General features: G+C 38.1%; 1 protein-coding gene across 9 annotated transcripts in view; it reads left to right on the top strand.

Annotated features, from left to right (window-relative positions):
• Nucleotides 1-20,890, top strand: part of KLHL13 (kelch like family member 13) — a 155,201-nt gene that overhangs the window by 120,069 nt on the left and 14,242 nt on the right. For 8 of the 9 annotated variants that reach the window (XM_075007531.1, XM_075007529.1, XM_075007530.1 and 5 more), the window contains 4 exons: nucleotides 4,384-4,525; nucleotides 9,695-9,827; nucleotides 10,080-10,276; nucleotides 16,995-17,790. In XM_075007531.1, coding sequence (XP_074863632.1) covers nucleotides 4,412-4,525; nucleotides 9,695-9,827; nucleotides 10,080-10,276; nucleotides 16,995-17,790 — 1,240 coding nt within the window. In that variant the 5' untranslated portion in view covers nucleotides 4,384-4,411. Of the gene's footprint in view, nucleotides 1-4,383; nucleotides 4,526-9,677; nucleotides 9,828-10,079; nucleotides 10,277-16,994; nucleotides 17,791-20,890 lie in introns of those variants that run through there. The other variant, XM_075007533.1, reaches the window with a different exon arrangement.

Below are 20,890 nucleotides of genomic sequence, written 5' to 3'. Positions count from 1 at the left end.
CATGGGATGAGGAGGTCTGGAACCCTGACAGCTGGTCAGTGCTGGTCTACCCTCCCTGCCACCTGAGTACCACTGCTTGTTGAAGACTGGTGAGCTCCATCCCCTGGGCTGGACAACTCTGTTTAGTGGAGTGGGAAGCCAAAAATATTTTTCTTAACCTTTTCTGTCCTCTTTCTTCTGGCTTTGGCCCCCTTAAGAAAGGAAAAAGTGGGTGGAGGGCCAGTTGAGAAGACACACTACTGGGTGATCCCAGGGCACAGAAGCTGTGTGATGGACTGGGAAGCCAAAAACCCTGCCTCACATAATCTTTTTTTCCAAACCTTTTCTATCCTCCTCTTTTTCTTCAAGCTTTGCATTGTTCCTGTATTGTTTTCAGTGATCATATGTAATCAAGGGGTGGGGGAAGTGGCTGGAGGGCCAGATGAGAAGACTGACACCTGCTGCTTTTTGTAAAATCTTTGATAATTCAGTTACAGCTACAGTTATAGAAGTAAGAGATTTCAGTTAATTTGGTGATCTTTGTAGATGCCCTATTTTTCCTTCCTTTTTTTTTCCTGCTGGAAAAATGGCCGTTTTTGCTTTCCGAAAGAGGGCAGTGCAATGTGGGGAGACATCGTATACCCACAACCACTTGTGGGGCATTTTTTTTCCCATGCTGCAGCAGCAAAAATACCCAGAATGCTATGGGACTGAGGGAACTGTGGGATAGGTTCCCACAATGCACTGCTGTAGCACTCGATGTTTGGCGATTTGACTGTGGAAGCAATAAGTCAACTTTGTGGGGAGGTGAGGATACTAAAATTTGAATTTATAAAACCCAGCATTACAAAATCGATTTTAATAAATTCAAATTTATCTCATAGTGTAGATGTAGCCTAAACTGTATAGTGCAAATGCCAAGGGTCTTGTAGTGCTAGGGTTGTTCCTATTAGTCCATTCTGCACCACACGTATTTAAATTTGCAATATAGCCAGTTGCAATTAAATGGTTCTAGTTTACAGATGTTGCCATGAGATGTTAAATGACAAAACTCTGCACAAACTTGTTTGTTAAATATGTGTGAGTGACAAGTAAGAGAACATACTCCCCCTGCCACTAACTGTTCAGAAATCCGTGAGCACTACACTCTAGATGAGGATCTTTGACAAGGTTTGCTTTTCTAAAGTGCCAGTGGTTCAGCTCTACTTGCAGTACATATGATCAAAGTACTAGCATCCACTGGCACTTTAACCACCCTCTCAAGAAACCTGAATAACATAGTTCCATCTAGCCTGGTGTTCAAACTGGTGGAGTTGACTACAGTAGCACTTCCATCTTTAATTCTGCCAGTGAAAAATTTGAGGATAAATGTCTAGTGTATACAAGGCCTTTACCTTCGGTTCAGATCTTTAAGATTCATGCTAAATATATATGCATATTGTATGGAATTGTCCTGTATTATGGTAGAAATCTTAAAAGCTCAGTGAAAGTTTGGCAGGTAAACAGATTTACCTGTTTTTCCATCTGGTGCATGTTACGTATGAAGTAGAACCTTCTTTGTTGTCCTTGGCGTTAAAGAAAAAAAACATTTTTTGAAACTTACTGCCTCATTGAGTATCTGAATAGATACTTTTATTAAGAATTCTTTCCTTAAAGTACCAATGTAAGTTTTTAAAAGCATGTTTGTAATAATTCTTTCTGACATAAATCTTTTTTGAAAATGACATGTAAACATAAGGTGCAAGCATCCGTTACAATCACATCAGAGTGTATACTTGATATATTCAGATTTTAAAATCGAAACAGTGCAGAGCAAATGGACCAAAACCATTTGGGTCATGTACTACAGAAACTGCTTTTATCTAACCTTTTGTTGAATGTTGTTTTGGCAGTTTTCCAGAGACAAAGTACAGAAAGTTACTTTCTGATTAGCAAACACAATGTGAATTATTGATTCGTATTTTAAAGAAATTAAAACAATACAACAAGTTTAATTGTAAACAGCATATGCTGTGGTATAGGCTAAAATATATTCATTTATTACAGCTGGTTCAAACTTGAGTATTTTACATGTGAATTCAACCCTCTGAAGCATACTCTTGTTCCTTTACTGTGTGTTACTGTTACCTCCTGTACATAAAAACCTTACTGTGTCAAACCCATGTGCATTATTGAGTGATCAATTGGTTTGTTTTGAATTTTTGTTTTTATAATTGATTTAAAAAAAAACATGGGTTTGAATATATAAAATATATTAACCCTGTCAGAAAAGTTCTTAAGTTTCAGAAAGTGCTTTTACTAGACAACTTCAAATGTGTATACCAAGAAAAAAAATTGTCAAAAGCAATGTTCTTGCTAATGTGTTCCATCCATGAGGATTTTTCTTTTCATCTGTGAAATAAATTTTATGTGCACCACCAATAGAAACACAACCTAGCTGTGTGCACTCTATTAATGAGCTGGCATTTGAATTTCTCCTGAGTGGCCACACAAACACACATTTTGCAAGGAACACTGGTCAAAAGGCAATTGACATTTTAAATTGGACTTAATAAAAGTGCAGTGTGAAAATTCAACTTTGATCTCCAATTTATCTTCTATCAGTGATTTTTAAAGTGATTTCTGAAACTTGTCAGGAGGGCCAATGTTTATACCTGCATGTTACAATGTAGGTGAGACTTATTTCTGTATTAGATGTGTGAGAGTTGTATCAAATTAGTTGTGTTTATAAATGCTTTACTCAAATACTCTTGTGGATAATTTCAGTTCTGTACATGGGCTTTTAATATGTTTGTTGATGCCTCTGTTGAACCATGCCAGCATGTGTACTTACAGCATTCAGTAACTACTGTGACTGATCAGTATTAATAATTGTATGGAGACCTAGCATCCAGGTGATTAAAAACTAAATCTGTGAAATCTCTAATTTCCTTGTAAGGGAGGGTGACCATATCTCCCAAGGCCACATACGAGACATGGTGAGTGAGGGGTCCAGAAAGCAGCAGGGCTGGAGCAGCCCGGGCACTCCCGCTCTCCTTCCCCGAGCCTTGGGGAAGCGGCCAGGATGGAGTAGCCTGTGCAATCCCCCTTCCTTGAGCCTGGGGAAGCAGCAGGGCCAGAGCAGCCCAAGCTTCGGGGAAGGGGAAAGTAGCTAGCTTCCCGGCTCCCTCTCTTGCGGAGAGCATGGACTGACATACAGTACGTGCTCTCTGGCAGCCAGCTGCGCCTGCGTAGCAAATACAGGACAGTTACTCCCTTTTATAAGATAAGTCGGGATGCCTTTTTGGCATCCCGAATACGGGACCATCCCACTGAAAATGGGACAGATGGTCACTTTCTTGTTCGGTCATCAAGCCATGTATATACATATCTTTTTATTATTATTTAAATAGAAGTAAGTAACATTTACATGAGGGGTGTTTAACATTTAACGGGTAAGTCTCACCCTAAACAGATGAGGCTCACCACTTATGGTTAACTGGTGGGGACTGGAGCAACCCCTGCAGGCAGGGGGTGATTCTAGTTCTGCATGGCCTGCTGCAGCACCAGGGCCAGAGCAGCCCTCATCCACAGCAGGCCTGAAGCACCCCCTGTCCATGGCAGGTCAGGTTGGGAGCCCTGCCCCATTTAATCAGTTAACTGGTGAAAAGTTTAAGTTAACTCGTTAAACAGGATTTTATATCCCTAATTTGTATGTGAGCTCTAGACATCCCATATAGTTTAAATGCACTTTACATCACAAGATTAAAAAAGTAAGCTAGCAACATTGTAGCAACCGAAAACATTAACATTCCTTAAAGTTGCTCCACCATTAGAGCTGGGCAATAATTGTTTGGAATTAAACCCGCCCTAATATTTTTTGTGCTAACAAATTGTGGCACCCTTTCAGTGTTCATTTTATGCTGGAGGAAGACTGCAATAACCAGTACAAATGAAATTGTGTAACTTTAAGAGCACATTTTCCCTAATGTCTGATGTGTTAGTAAGTAGGTAGGTAAGACACTTAACTGTGAAATTGAGAAAATAAAGGCATCTTAAATAATTGAAAACACAAGTACAAATATTTGTAGGGAAGTGTCCATTTTTTTTTAAAGAAAATGGAATTGACTGACTTTTATTCAGACCACTTATTTCAAACCCCGTGCCGATCTACTTAATCCAAAATCTAAAATAAAGTGATAAATTTCAAAATCATGAAATGTTACTGTAATTGATTATGAACACATTTCTCTTATGTAAATCTGATAAGCAATCAGGACCCAGTGCAACTTCCATTGTAATCAATGAAACAGCCTCATGTCTTCGTTGGCTTGGAGCCTAAATTACTATGGTTCAGTGTTTATTAATAATGAATTTAAACAACTGTGCTGAACTGCTTTTTTCTTCCTCTCTCCTGTTTCTTAGATCTCTAGTGGAAGAGGAAGATCCTCATATGAAAGTATCTCTTGGTGGAAGCGATATGGGCGTGTCTGCCCATCTACAGTCCTCAAAGACAGGGACCACACGATTTTTCACCAGCAACACTCATAGTTCTGTGGTATTACAGGTAATCTCACACAGTGTTTTATAATTTTTATGCCTGCCATACCTGAAGATTTTTAAGGCATTGAACCATATGTGTATATAAGGAAGTTTTTAAACCTGGAATAGTACCCCAAAGACCTTATTAAACATTTGTTTGTGTCATGTTGACAATACCCTTGTTGAACAGGCTTTGTGTTTGTTTATTTGTGTTCTTTATTCTCTTGGAGAACTTAAGTCATCTTTGAAAATCAGACCTTTTTCCCCCCAAGATAAATGTTCAAATCACATTTTGAAACAATTTGAAAAACTTGACCTTTCTAATTATGGACTTGTTCGATATTAACTTGAAATAGGTAAATAAGGCTTGCTAAAGTAAGGGACTGCTATTTCATGCAGTCAAGCAACTTTTTCAGGTGAATAAATAGGTAAGTAAATAGGTAAGTGTGTAAATGAAGGTGCACGAGTGTAAATGAAGACCAAATATGAAGAATAGAGTATTTTATCACTAGTGATGATGTCCAGGATAGAGAGAATGCAGGTGCAAGGTCCAGCAGGTAGGGAGAAATCTTTTTTGCTTGTAAGCTGGACACACGTGAAATGAGGTGGGGGGACAAATTTAGAATTCCAAAGGCTGCTTTTGAAGTGTAATTGTTGAAAGCAGAACGTTACTTTAAACCTTCACCCTTGTTTTCTCAACTACACATGTAGGTGTTGCAGTCTGATTTTTTTGGTCTGAGACTCTCTGTTAGCCCAGCAAAACTGCATCACTGTACAGTAACATTCACATTGTATTTTCTCATAATTTTTCCCATTTTAATTCAAGCATACTAAAATGGTGGCCTCACCTTGTCAGTTTCCTATACTTTCTATCTAAAGCGAACAAGAAAAGAGCAACAAGAATGATTAAAGGTCTAGAGAATGTGACCTATGAAGAAAGGCTGAAAGAACTGGGCTTGTTTAGTTTGGAAAAGAGAAGATTGAGGGGGGACGTGATAGCGGTTTTCAGGCACCTAAAAGGGTGTCATAAGGAGGAGGGAGAAAACTTGTTCTTCTTGGCCTATGAGGATAGAACAAGAGGCAATGGACTTAAACTGCAGCAAGGGAGGTTTAGGCTGGACATTAGGAAAAAGTTCCTAACGGTCAGGGTGGTGAAGCAGTGGAATAAATTGCCGAGGAAGGTTGTGGAATCTCCATCTCTGGAGATATTTAAGAACAGGTTAGATAGATGTCTATCAGGATGGTTTAGACAGGACTTGGTCCTGCCATGAGGGCAGGGGGCTGGACTCGATGGCCTCTTGAGGTCCCTTCCAGTCCTAGTATTCTATATAAACCTTGAAATGTAAGATTATTTTATTGCAAATACTTGCTCATGTAAACCACTTATCACATTGACCTTAAACTTGCCAGCTGGTTTTCAGAAGTACATAAATACTTGTTGTAAGATAAACTTACATCATTGTTCCAATACTTTAACAATTTGGGGGATTTTTTTAAAATAAACCCAAAGCAGAAAAGAGTAGAGATGGTTATAGATGTCATTGGTTTCTAAAGCTGGTTGGTAACTATAGCTCAACACGTATAACTTGAAAAAATGTTCTCACTGCCAGCAGATGTCTGTTTATGCTCCCTGCAGCAGAGAGAGAGCTACAGATCAGAGAATTACACCTCTGTTGTTTCAGCCGGTGGAATGCGGTGGTGGGGGGCTTTGAATCGTGGAATCAGTCAGGGTCAGCAGCACTGTGCATGTAAGTTTAAATGAGTCAAATGCTATTGTTAAGAGTGGCGATCTTCTAAAACCCACTAGAGAAAAGGTCAGATGATATGTGCTGAATTGCCAGGGAGATGGTCCTTCACCTTCACCTTCAGCCCTACCCCACCCCCACAGAGGCTGATGGAAGAACCATCCAATCTTTTCCCTGTGGTTACAATAGCTGGGGCATCTCTCATCAGAGAAATTAGGATGCCTATATTCTGGATTTTTTTTTTTTTTTTTAAAAAAGATCAGAGTACAGTATTTTCATATAGCTAACTACATTTCGAAACATATTAAGCCACTTTTTTCTTCAAAATATTATGTTTGTAATATATACCAAAGCTGTGCAGCTATTAGTTTTTAAGCAGAGGAGTGTTTTTTACTTGATCAATTTTTCTCTACAGTAACTGTCATTAAGAGGCAAAGTTTATACATGTGCTAAAGGGTGCAGATGAATTTAAAAAATATATAGTTTGGCAACCCCTAGTATATATTCTCTGTTGCATCTTTTTTCCATAAGGCAAAACCATCTAGTCATATCTCTATATTCTGCTGGTGATAATATTCCAAAATCATCATCTAGCCCATCCTGAAGTAGGTTCTCTTTTTCAGCATCTATGTGGGATGCTGTCAGGTGACATTGCTCTCTTCTGGCAGATTACAATGTCATCATCTCACGGAAGCTCATGAAGCTTTAAAACATTATAAACTTGAAAAATTAGTGCTTCTGTGTTCTAGTTTCTGTTTGAATTGTGTAGGCATGAATAGAATTCTTCCTGGATTCAAGCCTATAACCTATACAGTCTTTTTGTTACCACCTTCTAGGAGTTTACGCAGAAGTTCAGCGTGTTTTCTTATACAGAATGTTGGTTCTCTAAAATTTAAGTCTTAAGACTTGCTGCTACTGTAGCTTAAGTGGGTCACAATGGGTTTTCGGAATAGCAACAAGGCAGAGTTTTTTATTTCTAACTTTAGCTTGGGGTGAAAGTACTAGTGGTCTCCTAGTTTCTAATTCTTGGGCATCTACTTGGTATTCCTTCTCCTCCAAATTAAGGGTACCATTTTGGGGGGGAGGGGGACAGCAGCAGCCCTATGTACAGAGATGCACCTGGGTTTTCTTCTCGTTCCCTTGATTGTCAGGGAGCGAGGGGAAAGTACAGAGCCACTGACCACCCTGCCCTCTTGAAATGGTGCCCTTGCACCAAATCTTATCACAGGTTGAGCTTTGTTCCCAGGTCCCCACAGAGCACTTCTTCCCTTGCTGGGAACTTTTTCACTGATTCTTTTTCTGTATGTTTGAAAATGGTCTGGACCTGCAGCCTTTGCAAAGCTGGAGTTAACCTTATGGAGAAATTTCCCTCAAGGTAGAACCAAGGTCACTGTGTGGATAAATTGATTACTGTCCCACAGAATAGTAAATTCTTAGGCTGCAAGGATTTCCATGGGTATATAATAGATTCTGTGCTTTCACAGAAGCTAAAAAACAGTGGCTGGTTGCCATCTGTTCGGTTCATAGCTTATCAGAAAGTGACTCCAGTAAGTACTGCAGCGGAGAGGTTTTTGCTTTATGTTTCATCCTAGCAGCTAGTACAGTAGCAAATAGCACTGTTGGAAGACTGTGGCAAATAGACATTGAACATGTTAATAGCTATTTTTTCAAGATATATTGGAGGATTAGTAGGTATCTCCTTTTTTTATAAGGGTTGGTTTCAGAAGACTTGCTTAAAATACACCAGCAGAGGTCTTTTGAACTGAAATGCTTCATTTTGGCGCGTAGCTAAAAATGAGTGGATGGATTGGTTTATAGAATTTGTATTACATGATCAAAAAATTAAACTAGAGTTAGGTGCCAAATATTTGGTCCTGTCCTTAGACAGAGTCTGGATTTGATGGGAACGTTCCCATATTTCTATGTAGTCCAAAACATAGACTACATAGGGGAGTGCACTGCCCTCTTTGGGTATGTCTGCACTACAGTTAAAAACCTGTGTCTAGACCACCTGTGTTGGCCTGGCCTGTGGGGCTGTTTGATTGCTATTTAGATGTGTCCATTCTTGGACAGCTCTAGGGATGTGCAAGGTGGGAGGGTCCCACAGCTTGAGCTGCAGCCTGGTCAGATTGTCTCCACCATGCCTGGACAGCTCCACAGTTCAAGCTTCACGAGCCCAGATCACGTGGCACAGGCCATCTGTGGACGTCCAAGTGCAGTGCAGTGGTAATCAGGTTTGCCAGGGCACTGACTAGCCACATTGGTTATAACTGGAGCCGTAAATTTTTGTTCAAAGCAGGAGTCTGTTGTCTCTGTGTAACTGTGTGGGGTTCAGAATTGGGCTCTGTCAAGATGTTGTCTGTTGAAAGGATGTTATGAAGGTTTATGGTGAATTCAGCTATGTCAGTAGTTACGCCTTTCCACTCGTTCTTTTTTCAGTATTCCGATTGTGTTCATTCTTTAGGATGAATTTGAGTTTTCCCTGTATTGGTTCACCACAGCTTGAAAGTCCAGGCTTCCTACTTTTAATAGCAGCAGCAGCAGCAGCAGCAGCAGCAGCAGCAGCAGCAGCAGCAGCAATAGTTGAATAGTAAATTCTGGAATTTGGATCTGACACTCTAAGTGTTAAATCTGTACAGCTGTTTACATCCCCCAACCAGTCTTATCAGTAATGATGGGTTAGGTGACCTGTAAGACTAATTAAATTGATGCAAGTTCTTCCCATCTTCTTGTAGTGCTTGAAAGGAGACATTCTTTGTAAATATTCCCAATGTAGGCTTTTCCCTGTATGCAAACCTTTCTTTAAAAGAGCCATTGTTATCTGAACCCAGGTGGTTGTTGTTTGCCCTCAGACTTCTTTGGAGGAGGAGATGACATAATAAGTATAATGCAACATGAGCCTTCTGGAACGTTTTACAAAGCCAAAACTGGTAACTGACAAAATTTGTAGTTCAGTGACGCTCTTCCTTAGGTTTCAATATCTTTCAGCCTTCCAGATGCAGAGTACTTTGAAGGACTATTATGGAACATAAATATATCCTGTACATGTGTTCAGGGCTAGTATATTTTCTGAGAAATAATTCTGATTCAAATAGGCAAATGTTAGTTCTTCCGTAAAATCTTTTACATCTGGAGAATGGAGAATTACACCCTTTCTGAACAAATCTTCATCTTATGATTAAGAATACTTACTTCTTTAGACTATACTTCGTACTCCTCTGTAACTCATGGAGATTATTTAAGCTTTTGAATGAGTTGATTATATTTTAAAGTCCTAGCACATGATTGTTATGGGATTGAAGACCACTACTCACACTTAAGTTTCAAGCAATTGTCAGGGAGTATAGATATCCTAAAGTAAATAACTACCGCTCCTTAAATAAAACTAAACCAAGTTTTACTTCCCACTTTGAGGTAACTGAACAGTTCAAGTTGCAATCTTGTTGTAGGGTTTTGACCAGCTACGGATAGAAGGTTTACTTTGCGACGTTACACTAGTACCTGGTGATGGTGATGAAGTATTTCCCGTTCACAGAGCTATGATGGCATCAGCTAGTGATTACTTCAAGGCTATGTTCACAGGTATTGCTTTTGTTTCTGTAATAAATTTGGTCATTAAGCTGCATTTAAGCATGTTTTCAGTGTCACTTTTACATATGAACTAGATCAAACACTTTCTTCCACGTTATCATAAACAATCAAAATTATTTATTTAATTGAAATTAAAGTTTGAGCAAATTGAATTAGCTTTGTAGTTGTGTAATAATACACTTTTGATTAGAGTGAATTTTTCAAATCAACTGAACGCTTAATTTATTTAAATTTCTTTCTTAGGTGGAATGAAGGAACAAGATTTAATGTGCATTAAGCTTCATGGTGTGAACAAAATAGGTCTAAAGAAGATTATTGATTTCATTTATACTGCGAAGCTTTCTCTTAATATGGACAACCTGCAGGACACTCTAGAAGCTGCCAGCTTTTTGCAGATTTTACCTGTCTTGGACTTCTGTAAAGTGTTTCTGATATCTGGGGTAAAGTATTTTGATATGAGTTTCACATTCTGACTTTTTTTAAGAAAGCATAGTGATTGTGTAATATCCATAGGCAAGGACTTCAGCATGACTCTGGTTACTAGTTCACATACAGTAAGTTCTTCTGGCTTCGAAAGAAACATAAAATTAAATCTTATTTACTGTACCTAACTCTGATCACACTAAGCTTGTGACTTAAGTATCATGGTACATTAAAAACTGTAAAAAGTTGTTGCAATTTTTAATATTACTGCATAAACTAGAAAATTTTATTCCAATAAACTGGTGTCACAATTCATTAGATCGTTATGGATTTCTCACTTCTTCTTATTGTAGAGTTGATGAGGTTACAATAATGTTCTTTAAACAAAGTATAGTTTACTTGGATACAGGGGACGCATCAGTAATGTTAATTATGTGAGAAGGTATTTACAAGGATTTTAATGGTGACTACTGTTTATGTCTGCAGTACACAAAACAAATAAACAAAATTACCTTGAATATATACTTAATGTCATTTTTAAGTGTTTCATCACACAGCCCTTCAATAGGATTTGTAAGGGACAAAACTCAGTTAGTAGTCTCTATTCTCTCCCCCCCATTAACAAAGGCTTGTCTAAAAACTGGACAGCGTGATCACCTTTATAGATTTTTAATATAAAATGCAGACCATATATAATACAGGGCTTCGCAAAATTATCCCACTGTTCTTATTTGGTTGTGAGTTGCCATAAGTAAGGTTCCACACAGCAGAGCATATGTTTTCATTACTAAAGGAAAGGTGTTTTTTGAAATAAATCACAACATTACAAGGTGAGGGAGATGTGTGCTAGTATACACAGTAGTTGATCTGGAGAGACTTAACTTCTGAGTATCTTAAGCTTATTACTTAGTTGTAACCTGAGAGAATGCGTAAAGGGTTTGTTACAGTAGTATAAGCAGGTTTTTTTTCCAGTAATTGGAAAAACTCACATATTTTACAGCATTTCTGAGTGCTCAGTGTACCTGGATATACAAGAGTGGTAAAAAAGGAGGAGGAAAGGAATCCTAGGATTGACTGTGACCAGTGACCACAATTTTAAATGCTTTTCCTCAGTGTAGCAGTGTCTACGTGTGTGGAAGAATTAAGTATCTTGGAAAATGCACTGTCCATGTCTACTCTAGGGAAAATGTTTTGTTTTTAATTGCTTCCATGTATTAATGTGTTTAAAAATCCTAATGTGGATAAGACAAGTAGATTTCATAAGCAGCTGGCTAACATAGACACATGTACACAATGGGAAATGACTGTCTAGGAAAGAGTGTTGTGTCCATTTCTGCGAGGCACATTTCAGGAAAGATATGGACAAAAAATTGGAGACTGTCCAGAGAAGAACAACAAAAATGATTAAAGCGTCTAGAAAACATGAACTGTGAGGGAAGACTGAACAAAGGAGGTTTGCTTAGTCTGGGAAGGAGAAGACTGAGAAGGGGATATGGTAGCCATTGTCAAGTACGTAACAATTGTTACAGGAAGGTGGGAGAAAAACTTGTCTGTAATGTCTAAGGAGAAGGCAAGAAAGAAAGGGCTGAAATTTCAGCAACATAGGCTTAGGTTGGACATTAAGAAAAGCTTCCTAACTGCTGGGAGGGTTAAACACTGGAATAAATCGCATATAAACAGATGGTGGAAGAGCAGGTTAGGCAAACAAATATCGGGAGTGGTCAAGGTAATACTTAGTCCTGACATGGGAACTGGACCACGTGACTTCTTGAGGTCCCTTCCGGTCTTACGATTCTATGAAGTATCAGCCATGCTACTAATTGTGATATAGTTTACATGTCTCATGGTTGTTCCTTAGTGTGGACTGGGAAATTGGTTAGTATGTGACCCTGTATCTCCAAATCAGGGGAGAATATCGTGGGTGTGTGTTGGGGGGCGGGAGGGAGAGGAGGAGCAGTGAGTGCTTCTTAAATGTTATGGATTGCTAGAATAACTTTCCAGCAATAGTGATCTCAGGAAGCTACCTAAGAGCATACCTCTTCTCATGACAACTAGAACGCTTGGCGAGAAAGCCCAAAGCAGTACAAAGCATGACAAGCATGTTGAGTGGTTTGGTGGGACTGTGATATCCAACTGTTGCACAGTTGCTTAAGAAGCCTCACACTAAAAATCCTGTTTCCTGAGGTTAGTAGCTCATTGGGAAGTACCTCTCCAATGTGCCTTCTGGGTTCACCCAGCTGTAAAACTGGTTAAGGTGGATCAGTCCAACTTTGAGCTGGCCTGAAAAAGGCATGTGCATTATGATCTGCCTTTTATGGGAGCCCAGACAAAAGGTGGGTAAAAGATTTTTGCTTCCAAGTTCAGCACTGAGGAATTAAGATTTTCTGTACAAGTTGTGTCTGTAAAGTCATTATCCTTTGATCTCCTAAGAGCCCTCAATGTTACATTTTTCATTAGGGGTTTGTTTTTTGTTTTTTTTTTTTGGATTGCTATCATCAATTACTTATTTTTGACTCTGTTGTTCTATTTTCAATAATTTTCTGTGGCGCTTTCTGCCATCCATTCATTTTCCATGCTGTGGAACTTGGAAAAGAAGAAATTCTTATTGCTTCAGTGGGAAAAGATATTTTTTTTACCACTCTTCTCAGTAATATATTGCAGCTCTCTAGGGCTGTGTCTACACGGACACAAATCTTTGAGATAGCCATGCTAATGACCATTTCAAAGATTATGAATGAGACGCTGAACTGAATATTCAGCACCTCATTAGCATTAGGACGCTTCCGGCTGCGGCACTGCGAAAGCTAATGAGGCACTGAATATTCAGTTCAGCACCTCATTCATAATCTTTGAAATAGCCATTAGCATGGCTATTTCGAAGATTTGTGTCTGTGTAGACACAACCTAGCTGTTTGCTCCCTTCATTTGATCCTTTCAGTTAAAAGTTTTAGCTTTGGGGTTGGTTGGGCGAATTATCCTAAACTGTTTTGCCAATTAAGCAAAACCACCCAAAGTAAAAAAAAAATCCTTTCTTTGAATGAACTTTCCCAGAGCTCCTGTAGGTAGACTTGCTAATGTTTGTCCAATTTTATAGCCTTTGTCTGTTTGTGTATAAAATGTCTTTACTGTGCAAATATTTCATAACCTTTTTGCAAGAGAAATCTTACATTTTGCCTTAGGCTCTTCCTTTAAGTCATAAAGCTTTCCCATTCATTTCAGCTATGGAGATTGAGCCATTCTGTTGCCTATTAATGAGACTTTGTATTCCTGGGCTCCATACAGTAGAGGCAGCTTCAGCATCTACCAGAGGTGTTACAACAAAAACCATGAAAATTAGAAGGAACTTAAATTATTATGTAAAAGAAACTCCATAAAATAAGATGATCTGTAGCTAAGCAGTATTTGGAAAATATCGTATCTGCATTCTGTATCTTGTCCAGTCTTGACTATTTCAGTGAGAGTGATTATTAGACATTGTGCTGTTTGTCAGGGGTTTTCCCAGCTGAAAACCAAATATATTAGATACATATTTTAAAAATAATTGTAAATCAAACTAGGATTAGTCTATACAATATAATGTAGCCTGGGAGCTGTCTAGTGCTTAGTAAAGCCAACCAAAAGTTACTCATTTGATTAGTGGAAAGGTGTCTTGCAAGAAAACACAACTTCGATTTTCACTAAAATATTAATGGAAATTAATTTCTTATCAAGTTAATCATAGAACAGGCACAGCCCCATTAATGCATCTGGAGAATAACTGATGCTGATGCTTAAAAGGACTGTGATGCACAATAAAGTTGCAATAGGTCAGATTTGGCTTAGGTAATCAATTAAATCATTACAGCTATTTACATTTAAAAAGTAAATATTTTTCAGAATACATTTGAGATAGACTATAAGATCTGCAGTTAGTGTTTAGCAGAGTATTGGACAAACAGTAGCCACTTGCAAATGGATGATAAAATTGTGATAAAATTCATATCTGAAAGTTGCAAGTGTATTTGGATATTTATTAGATCAAACACAGACACACAATTTAAATATTCTCATTTCAAAACAGATATAGTGTCTTAAATGTACATGTCAAATCCTTTCTAACAGACATGTATTGTACTTTGGATGTTTCAGTACCACTTAAATTCCCTGAATACCTACCTCTAGCTCTTTTTGCCTTGCCTTTGATTTAAGGGTTTCCCATACCATTGAAGCCTGACATAGCACCATTTTCTCTCTACCCTGCCCTCCTTTGGAAATAATCCTGCATCTTTCTATTTGCATGCAAGTTGTCTCATTTGGAAAGCTGTGTTTTTAGCATATTCCTTTAAATATAAGTAACGCTTGCCGTAGTTACCAGTTAATTTAGTTGCAGAACTCCATGAATTGGCTGCTTATTAGAGACAGAATATGGTTCTCCCATTTGTTTTGTTTAATTTTTTGATATAACTTGAAATGGATTTAGAAATGAGATTACTCCCGATTACACTAGTGATAATTTAGTGCGTAGTTCACCTCAGTTTGCCACTTACTTCAGTGATTATGAAGCTTATGAGAAAATACACAGAAATACGGTTAATACAAATTTTAAAGGAAAAATAAAATTTGTCAGGTTTCACAGAATACTCTAAGTGACGATTAGTTCATTCATTGTCTATCTTTTGATATCAACAGCTTTGCACTCCTTTCCTAACAGCTGTAAACTATATTAATCCAAGTATCTGATGTGTATAAGCTGCTACATGTTAATGTTCCCCCCTGCTTTGTCTTTTTAAAAAAAAATTACAGGGGTTTGGTTTTACAGAAGATTAACAGTGGACTAAGGAACCTTTCACCTCTCACTTGTTTGAGGGTACTGCAGGCCATCTTTGAAGGAGGGTTGTTGTTTGGTTGCTCTTCAGTGGCCTCTGTAAGTGTTCTTAGGCCAAGTTCCTGAGGAAGAAGAACAGTCATCAAAATTACAAGCTGTACTGATTTGTAGAGTGGTCAGATGTTGCAGGGCAGTTCCATGCTTAGGTGCGTTATGCAGTGATGTGATAGTGGTAAGATTCCATGTAATGAACCCAAACAAGTACTGAAAGGGCAGCTTATGTTGCTAACTAAACATCTGCCCTTTCCTTGGATGGAGTCCTTAGAAATTTACCCAAGTGTTCAGGTTCTAATGGGCATTGCAGTACTGCTAGGTCCAAGCATTAAACAGCCATGAGTCAAGCTTCAACATGTCAAAAGTTCTTTGCTTTCTGTTCTCAGATGATGATGATTTCTAGCTTTTTGTCATGACTATAAAGGTGTAAAAACTTCCTTCTTAAAAAACACTCCAAATACATTCCCATGACTCCCAGAGCTGGGACTTTTAAAGGAAAAACAAGTACAGTGAGATTCCCCTCATTAGGCCATAGTGCTTGGGGTCTGTAGCCTGAGCTTTGCGAGCCCAAATCAGCTGGTAGAGCCCAGCCATGGATGTCCAGTCACTGTGTATTAGCCTTTGAGTACACCACTTGCTCGTTATTGAAACAAAGCTTTAAAATTAGCAGCTTTTTTATATATTAGGTATGTTTGGGTTTGGTGGGGTTCAGTTTTTATTTGGTAATTTTGACGCATAGTATTAATGTGCTTTTTTTAAAAATATTTAAATATTGCCAGTTGCACAAAAGTTTGGGAGGGGGTCAGATGATTATTTAACAGCAGATTCAAAAAGCTAAAGCCATGTAACTTTAAAATACACACTGTTTACATCCCATGTCAAATGTGTAATAAATATCCTTTAACACTAGTGATCTTTCAAGCAGTATTTTTTTCTCTGTTTCAGTAAATTTTGATTTGAAAAATATTTCCATCAATAACAGTTTTGCATGGTAAACTTGACATTTATCCATATATACCAATAAAAATCTAATCATTCAGGGCATGGTTTTGATGCACAAGTAATCTTTTATAAAGAACATACCAAAGGAGCTAAAAATTCAGAGTAAAGGTTGACTGTACGAAGTATGTAGTATTGGAGAAGCAGGTAGTGTTTCTTTCGAACATTTCTGGTTTTGCTACTGTATACTTCAAAATCTCCTGAAGAAAGTTGAGATATTTCTGGGCAGGTTTATTCATTATTCTTAGTTATTTTCGTTCTGTTGCTCTGTATAAGTGTACTGCCATGTGCAAGTGAATGTTTCTTAGAGAACATCTTGCATAGTGAAAAATTATATGTTGTATGGGTGCTGATTATGGAGAGTGATCACAAAATACTATGTCTTTGTGGTTAAAAAATAATTGGAAGGGGGGTCATAGTGTAACTCTTTAAGTGTGGGAGTATGTTAGGAATATAAAGACAAACCTGAGTTTGCATAAGTCACTCTGACAGAGCAATGCATCTGTCTTCTTACCACACTTTCCCCATTCCAAAATTACTAGGATGTTTGCAGAGAACTTTGATGGTAACGTGCCACATTTTGTATCATTTTATGATAGCAAATCTGACATAATTAATATATGCAGTCTGTTCTCCAGTACAATTATTGCTTTCTTCGAACAACAAATATCTTACTGGCTCTTTTCTTGCAATCATGAGTATACGTATCTGACCAAATATTTATTTGCTCATATGGGCATATCACCATGGGTATTGCAAAATGAGGCTAATAGTGCTGGTTCCATAGGATTTCTTAAATTGCCTATTATCCAAATGTGGCTAAATGAACAATAAATTGGGAAAAAGTGTTTTGATTCCTCTTTCTATTCACTTAATAGGTTTCTTTAGAAAATTGTGTTGAGGTTGGGCGGATTGCCAATACATACAATCTCACAGAAGTGGATAAATATGTTAATAACTTCATCCTGAAGAACTTTCCGGCGTTATTAAGTACTGGTGAGTTTGTGAAACTCCCCTATGAACGTCTTGCCTTTGTGCTTTCAAGCAATAGCCTTAAGCACTGCACTGAGCTTGAACTCTTCAAGGCTGCTTGTCGCTGGCTAAGGTATGAGGAGCCTCGAATGGAGTATGCTGCAAAACTAATGAAGAACATCCGATTTCCCCTGATGACACCCCAGGATCTTATTAATTATGTACAAACAGTGGATTTCATGAGAACTGACAATACGTGTGTGAATTTGCTTTTGGAAGCCAGCAATTACCAAATGATGCCGTATATGCAGCCGGTCATGCAGTCAGAGAGAACTGCCATTCGATCAGATAATACTCACTTAGTAACATTGGGGGGAGTGTTAAGGCAGCAGTTGGTTGTCAGCAAAGAATTACGGCTGTATGATGAAAAGGCACATGAATGGAAATCATTAGCTCCCATGGATGCACCAAGATATCAGCATGGTATTGCTGTGATTGGAAACTTTCTTTACGTAGTTGGTGGGCAGAGCAATTATGACACAAAAGGAAAAACAGCAGTTGACACAGTCTTCAGATTTGATCCTCGCTATAATAAGTGGATGCAAGTGGCATCTTTAAATGAAAAGCGTACCTTCTTCCACCTAAGTGCCCTCAAAGGACATTTATATGCTGTCGGTGGTCGAAATGCAGCGGGTGAGCTAGGTAAGTATATTTTAGATTGGAAGTATGTGGTGGGTTTTTTTGTTTGTTTTTGTCTTGTTTTCTCTTTTGTTTTTGGGGTTAAAATGACGTTCTGTGAAAAGGCGGGGGCGGGGGGGGGGAAGAAGTATCCTAATGTAATTTGTTCCCAAACTATTCTTTTCTGGCGCCATCTAGAGAAATTAATTTGGACATTATCAGTGGATTTCAGGTACATGTTTATGAAGGAAGATAAAAATAAACTTGTAGAACAAAGTGACAAGTTGCTGACTGTTTTAGATATGTAACATACAGTGTTTTCATCTTTAGCATCAAACTTACTTTTAAAAAACACTCTCTGCCATTTATTTAAATGCTTGTGGAAATTCTACGGAGTGTTTGAAAGTTTATTTAGAATGAGCTTCACACTTGGGCTGAAGAAATGTTTCCGTTCAAATAGATTAACCTTTTCCGGTTCTGGCTTTATAGAACAGTTGCTTTTCAAATACATCAGGATTGTAGTAACTTTGGCTATTACATGAGCCAAAATAATTTAACTCACTTGTGTTTGGATAAGAATGTCTTTGGGACTTCATACTCTCCACATGTCATTAAAAATAACTTGTTCTCCTTAGTCTCTGCATCTCATACTTAAGTGTATTTCTCCCTATTGATCCTCCTTTCTTTAATTCCCTCTTTGCCAAAAATTGTGATTCATTTTACATGACAAAAGCCCCGAAATGCTAAATAAAAACTAGAAGGAATGGGGGCGGGGAAGGCAGCCTACTATAGGCAGTAGCCAGTGGCTTTGAATTTAGCACAAACCAGCATAAATGTAAGGTGATTACATCAGGTTGTGTCAGAGTGTATAGACAGAATTGACAATATGTACCCATTTGTAGAATTTTATCTCTTTACATTGGGTGTACAGTAATGATACAGTTATACTTCACATTTCTTACTATGTAATATAACGTCACGTAAGTCACAAAAAGCATACACAGATATGTTGTTTAAGCTTCAGTCTCTGTCTCATCTACATTCGCAGCAGAGACTTGGCAGCAAACCTGGCTTTGTAGCGAAATCTCCTGTTCATTACTTTTGTGAATATACTGCAGAGTATTTTGCAAGTATACAGTGACGTACTGTCTTAAAACTAATAAGAAAAAATGAACTAATCATTCTGTGAAATAGCACTTGATTCCTTCACCTGTTTTGTTCATCTACAAATTTGCAAACTTCAGATAATCTACAGTAGCTTTTTTGTGACGCACTTAGTGCTGCAGTTGTAGATTTTTAGTTTTTAGGAGAGTTCTTAGTAATAGGATTGTGTGTGTGTGTGTGTGTGTGTGTGTGTGTGTGTGTGTTCTTTTTGGTGGTATAATATGTTGTGTTTTTGAAACAACCTGAAATTATAATGGTTGTATTATTTTATATCTAAATACATTTGTAGCAAAAAAAAAAAAAAAAAAAAAAAAAAAAAAAAAGGTCATGATTGGTAACTTTTTTCACTTCCTCTGCCTCATGGTGCAACATGAAGCCATGTGAGTGCATCTATTTTATAATTAATTAATTAACACTCACCAAGATTCATTTGTAGGACCTAGTGTCACAGCACCTGCTCTTTAGTGGAGGACCTATGTTAATGGTTTAACCATCCTGCTTGTTACTTGTGGATGGGGAGCACCTTACTCTCTCGTTCTCTGCCTGTGGCATATAACAGTTAAGTCTCGTGGTAGCTAGTATGCCTTGGTTTAACTGATGTGACTGAGTTCAGGATATCTGTGTGTGCTTAATGGCCTGTTTACGTACAGGGCAGACTTGATGGTCTCTTCTGTTCCTAAACCCTGACTTTGAGTTCCAGCAGATGCTTAAGGAGTTCCTTAGCTGTTCCTGTAGTATAATATTTTTCTCTCTGCCACCCCAGATTAAAGAGTTTGTAAGTGTCCTTTCCCTTTGTAATGGGGTTGACAACTTTCTGATTGCACAAAAGCAAACATCCTTGCACAGCCCCTTGTCTGAAGCCCTGACCTCGATGATGCCCGGATTCCTCTGTAGCTCCCTCTCTCCTGCCTCCCGCGCTTACTGCCACCATGCAGTGGCACAGGGTGTGGTGTGGAAGGGATGGAGTTTATTCGGTAATGCGCTTTCATGGCTAATACCCACAAAAGTTCATTACCCAATCCATAAAAGTGTTAGTGTTTAAGGTGCTACAGGATGGTTTGTTGTTTGTGAAGCTACAGACTAACACGACTACCCTTCTGAGCCTACTTAAGGACAAATGTTCAGGGTTTTTTAGTAGTTTTGTGTGTGCCCAGTATTGGATCACATCTTCTGTTAAACTCATGAAATTTTATGTGTGAACCAGTCTTTGAAGATATGGAGAGCACTCAACCTACGTCAAGCAATAACAGTGTTTTGGTCAAAAATTTCTCTGCAGTTGGTTTGACCGGAAACGAAGAAACATTGTATTTAACTTTTGTTTGGAGGATAGTGTTAAACGGCTGCAGTGACCTTAATTTTGAGCTGGCAAAGTGACTTCAGTCTGTCTGCGTAAAAAGCTCTGTATAAATGCTAGGGACTCTGGCTGTGTAGGGTTTTGGTTTGGGGACTGAAATACCCCTCCTTTTTCCTCCCACACCGATTGCTATGCAAATCATGTTTCACTTTAATTTTTCCTTGAATAAAAACAGGCAGTGTAGAGATACAGAATCCAGTTTAGCTCTCTCTCGACCACAAATAAAAATCCTAACTTTACATACAAAAGCAGATTAAACATCTTTGGAAAACCATTGCAGAATTTGCCCTTGTTGGAGTCAAAACTGATTTCAACTTGATAGTTGTTATATTTATGAGTTATCAATTTCTGAAAAGTTTCCAAGGAGATTGGATTTAAATACTGGCTATCTAGATGTTAAACTACTTCTAGTTAATTCATTTGTTCAGATTAATTTGCCATCCATTTGAGGCAAACCAAGATCTAAGGGTCAAAATTACTAAAAGTCTCCTTTAATCGGTAATATTTTATACTTTTGTGAGATCCTTCAGCCAGGGTATCCAAAACACTTCTCAAATATTTTAATTTTATCAAAACTGTGTAGTATTACTTTTCACCATAAAAATG

The sequence above is a fragment of the Carettochelys insculpta genome, chromosome 13 (genome assembly GCF_033958435.1).
Source record: "Carettochelys insculpta isolate YL-2023 chromosome 13, ASM3395843v1, whole genome shotgun sequence".
In the NCBI taxonomy this organism is placed as follows: domain Eukaryota; kingdom Metazoa; phylum Chordata; order Testudines; family Carettochelyidae; genus Carettochelys; species Carettochelys insculpta.
The sequence above is the reverse complement of the archived record's forward strand: the minus strand, read 5'-3'. Positions and strand labels throughout refer to the sequence as shown.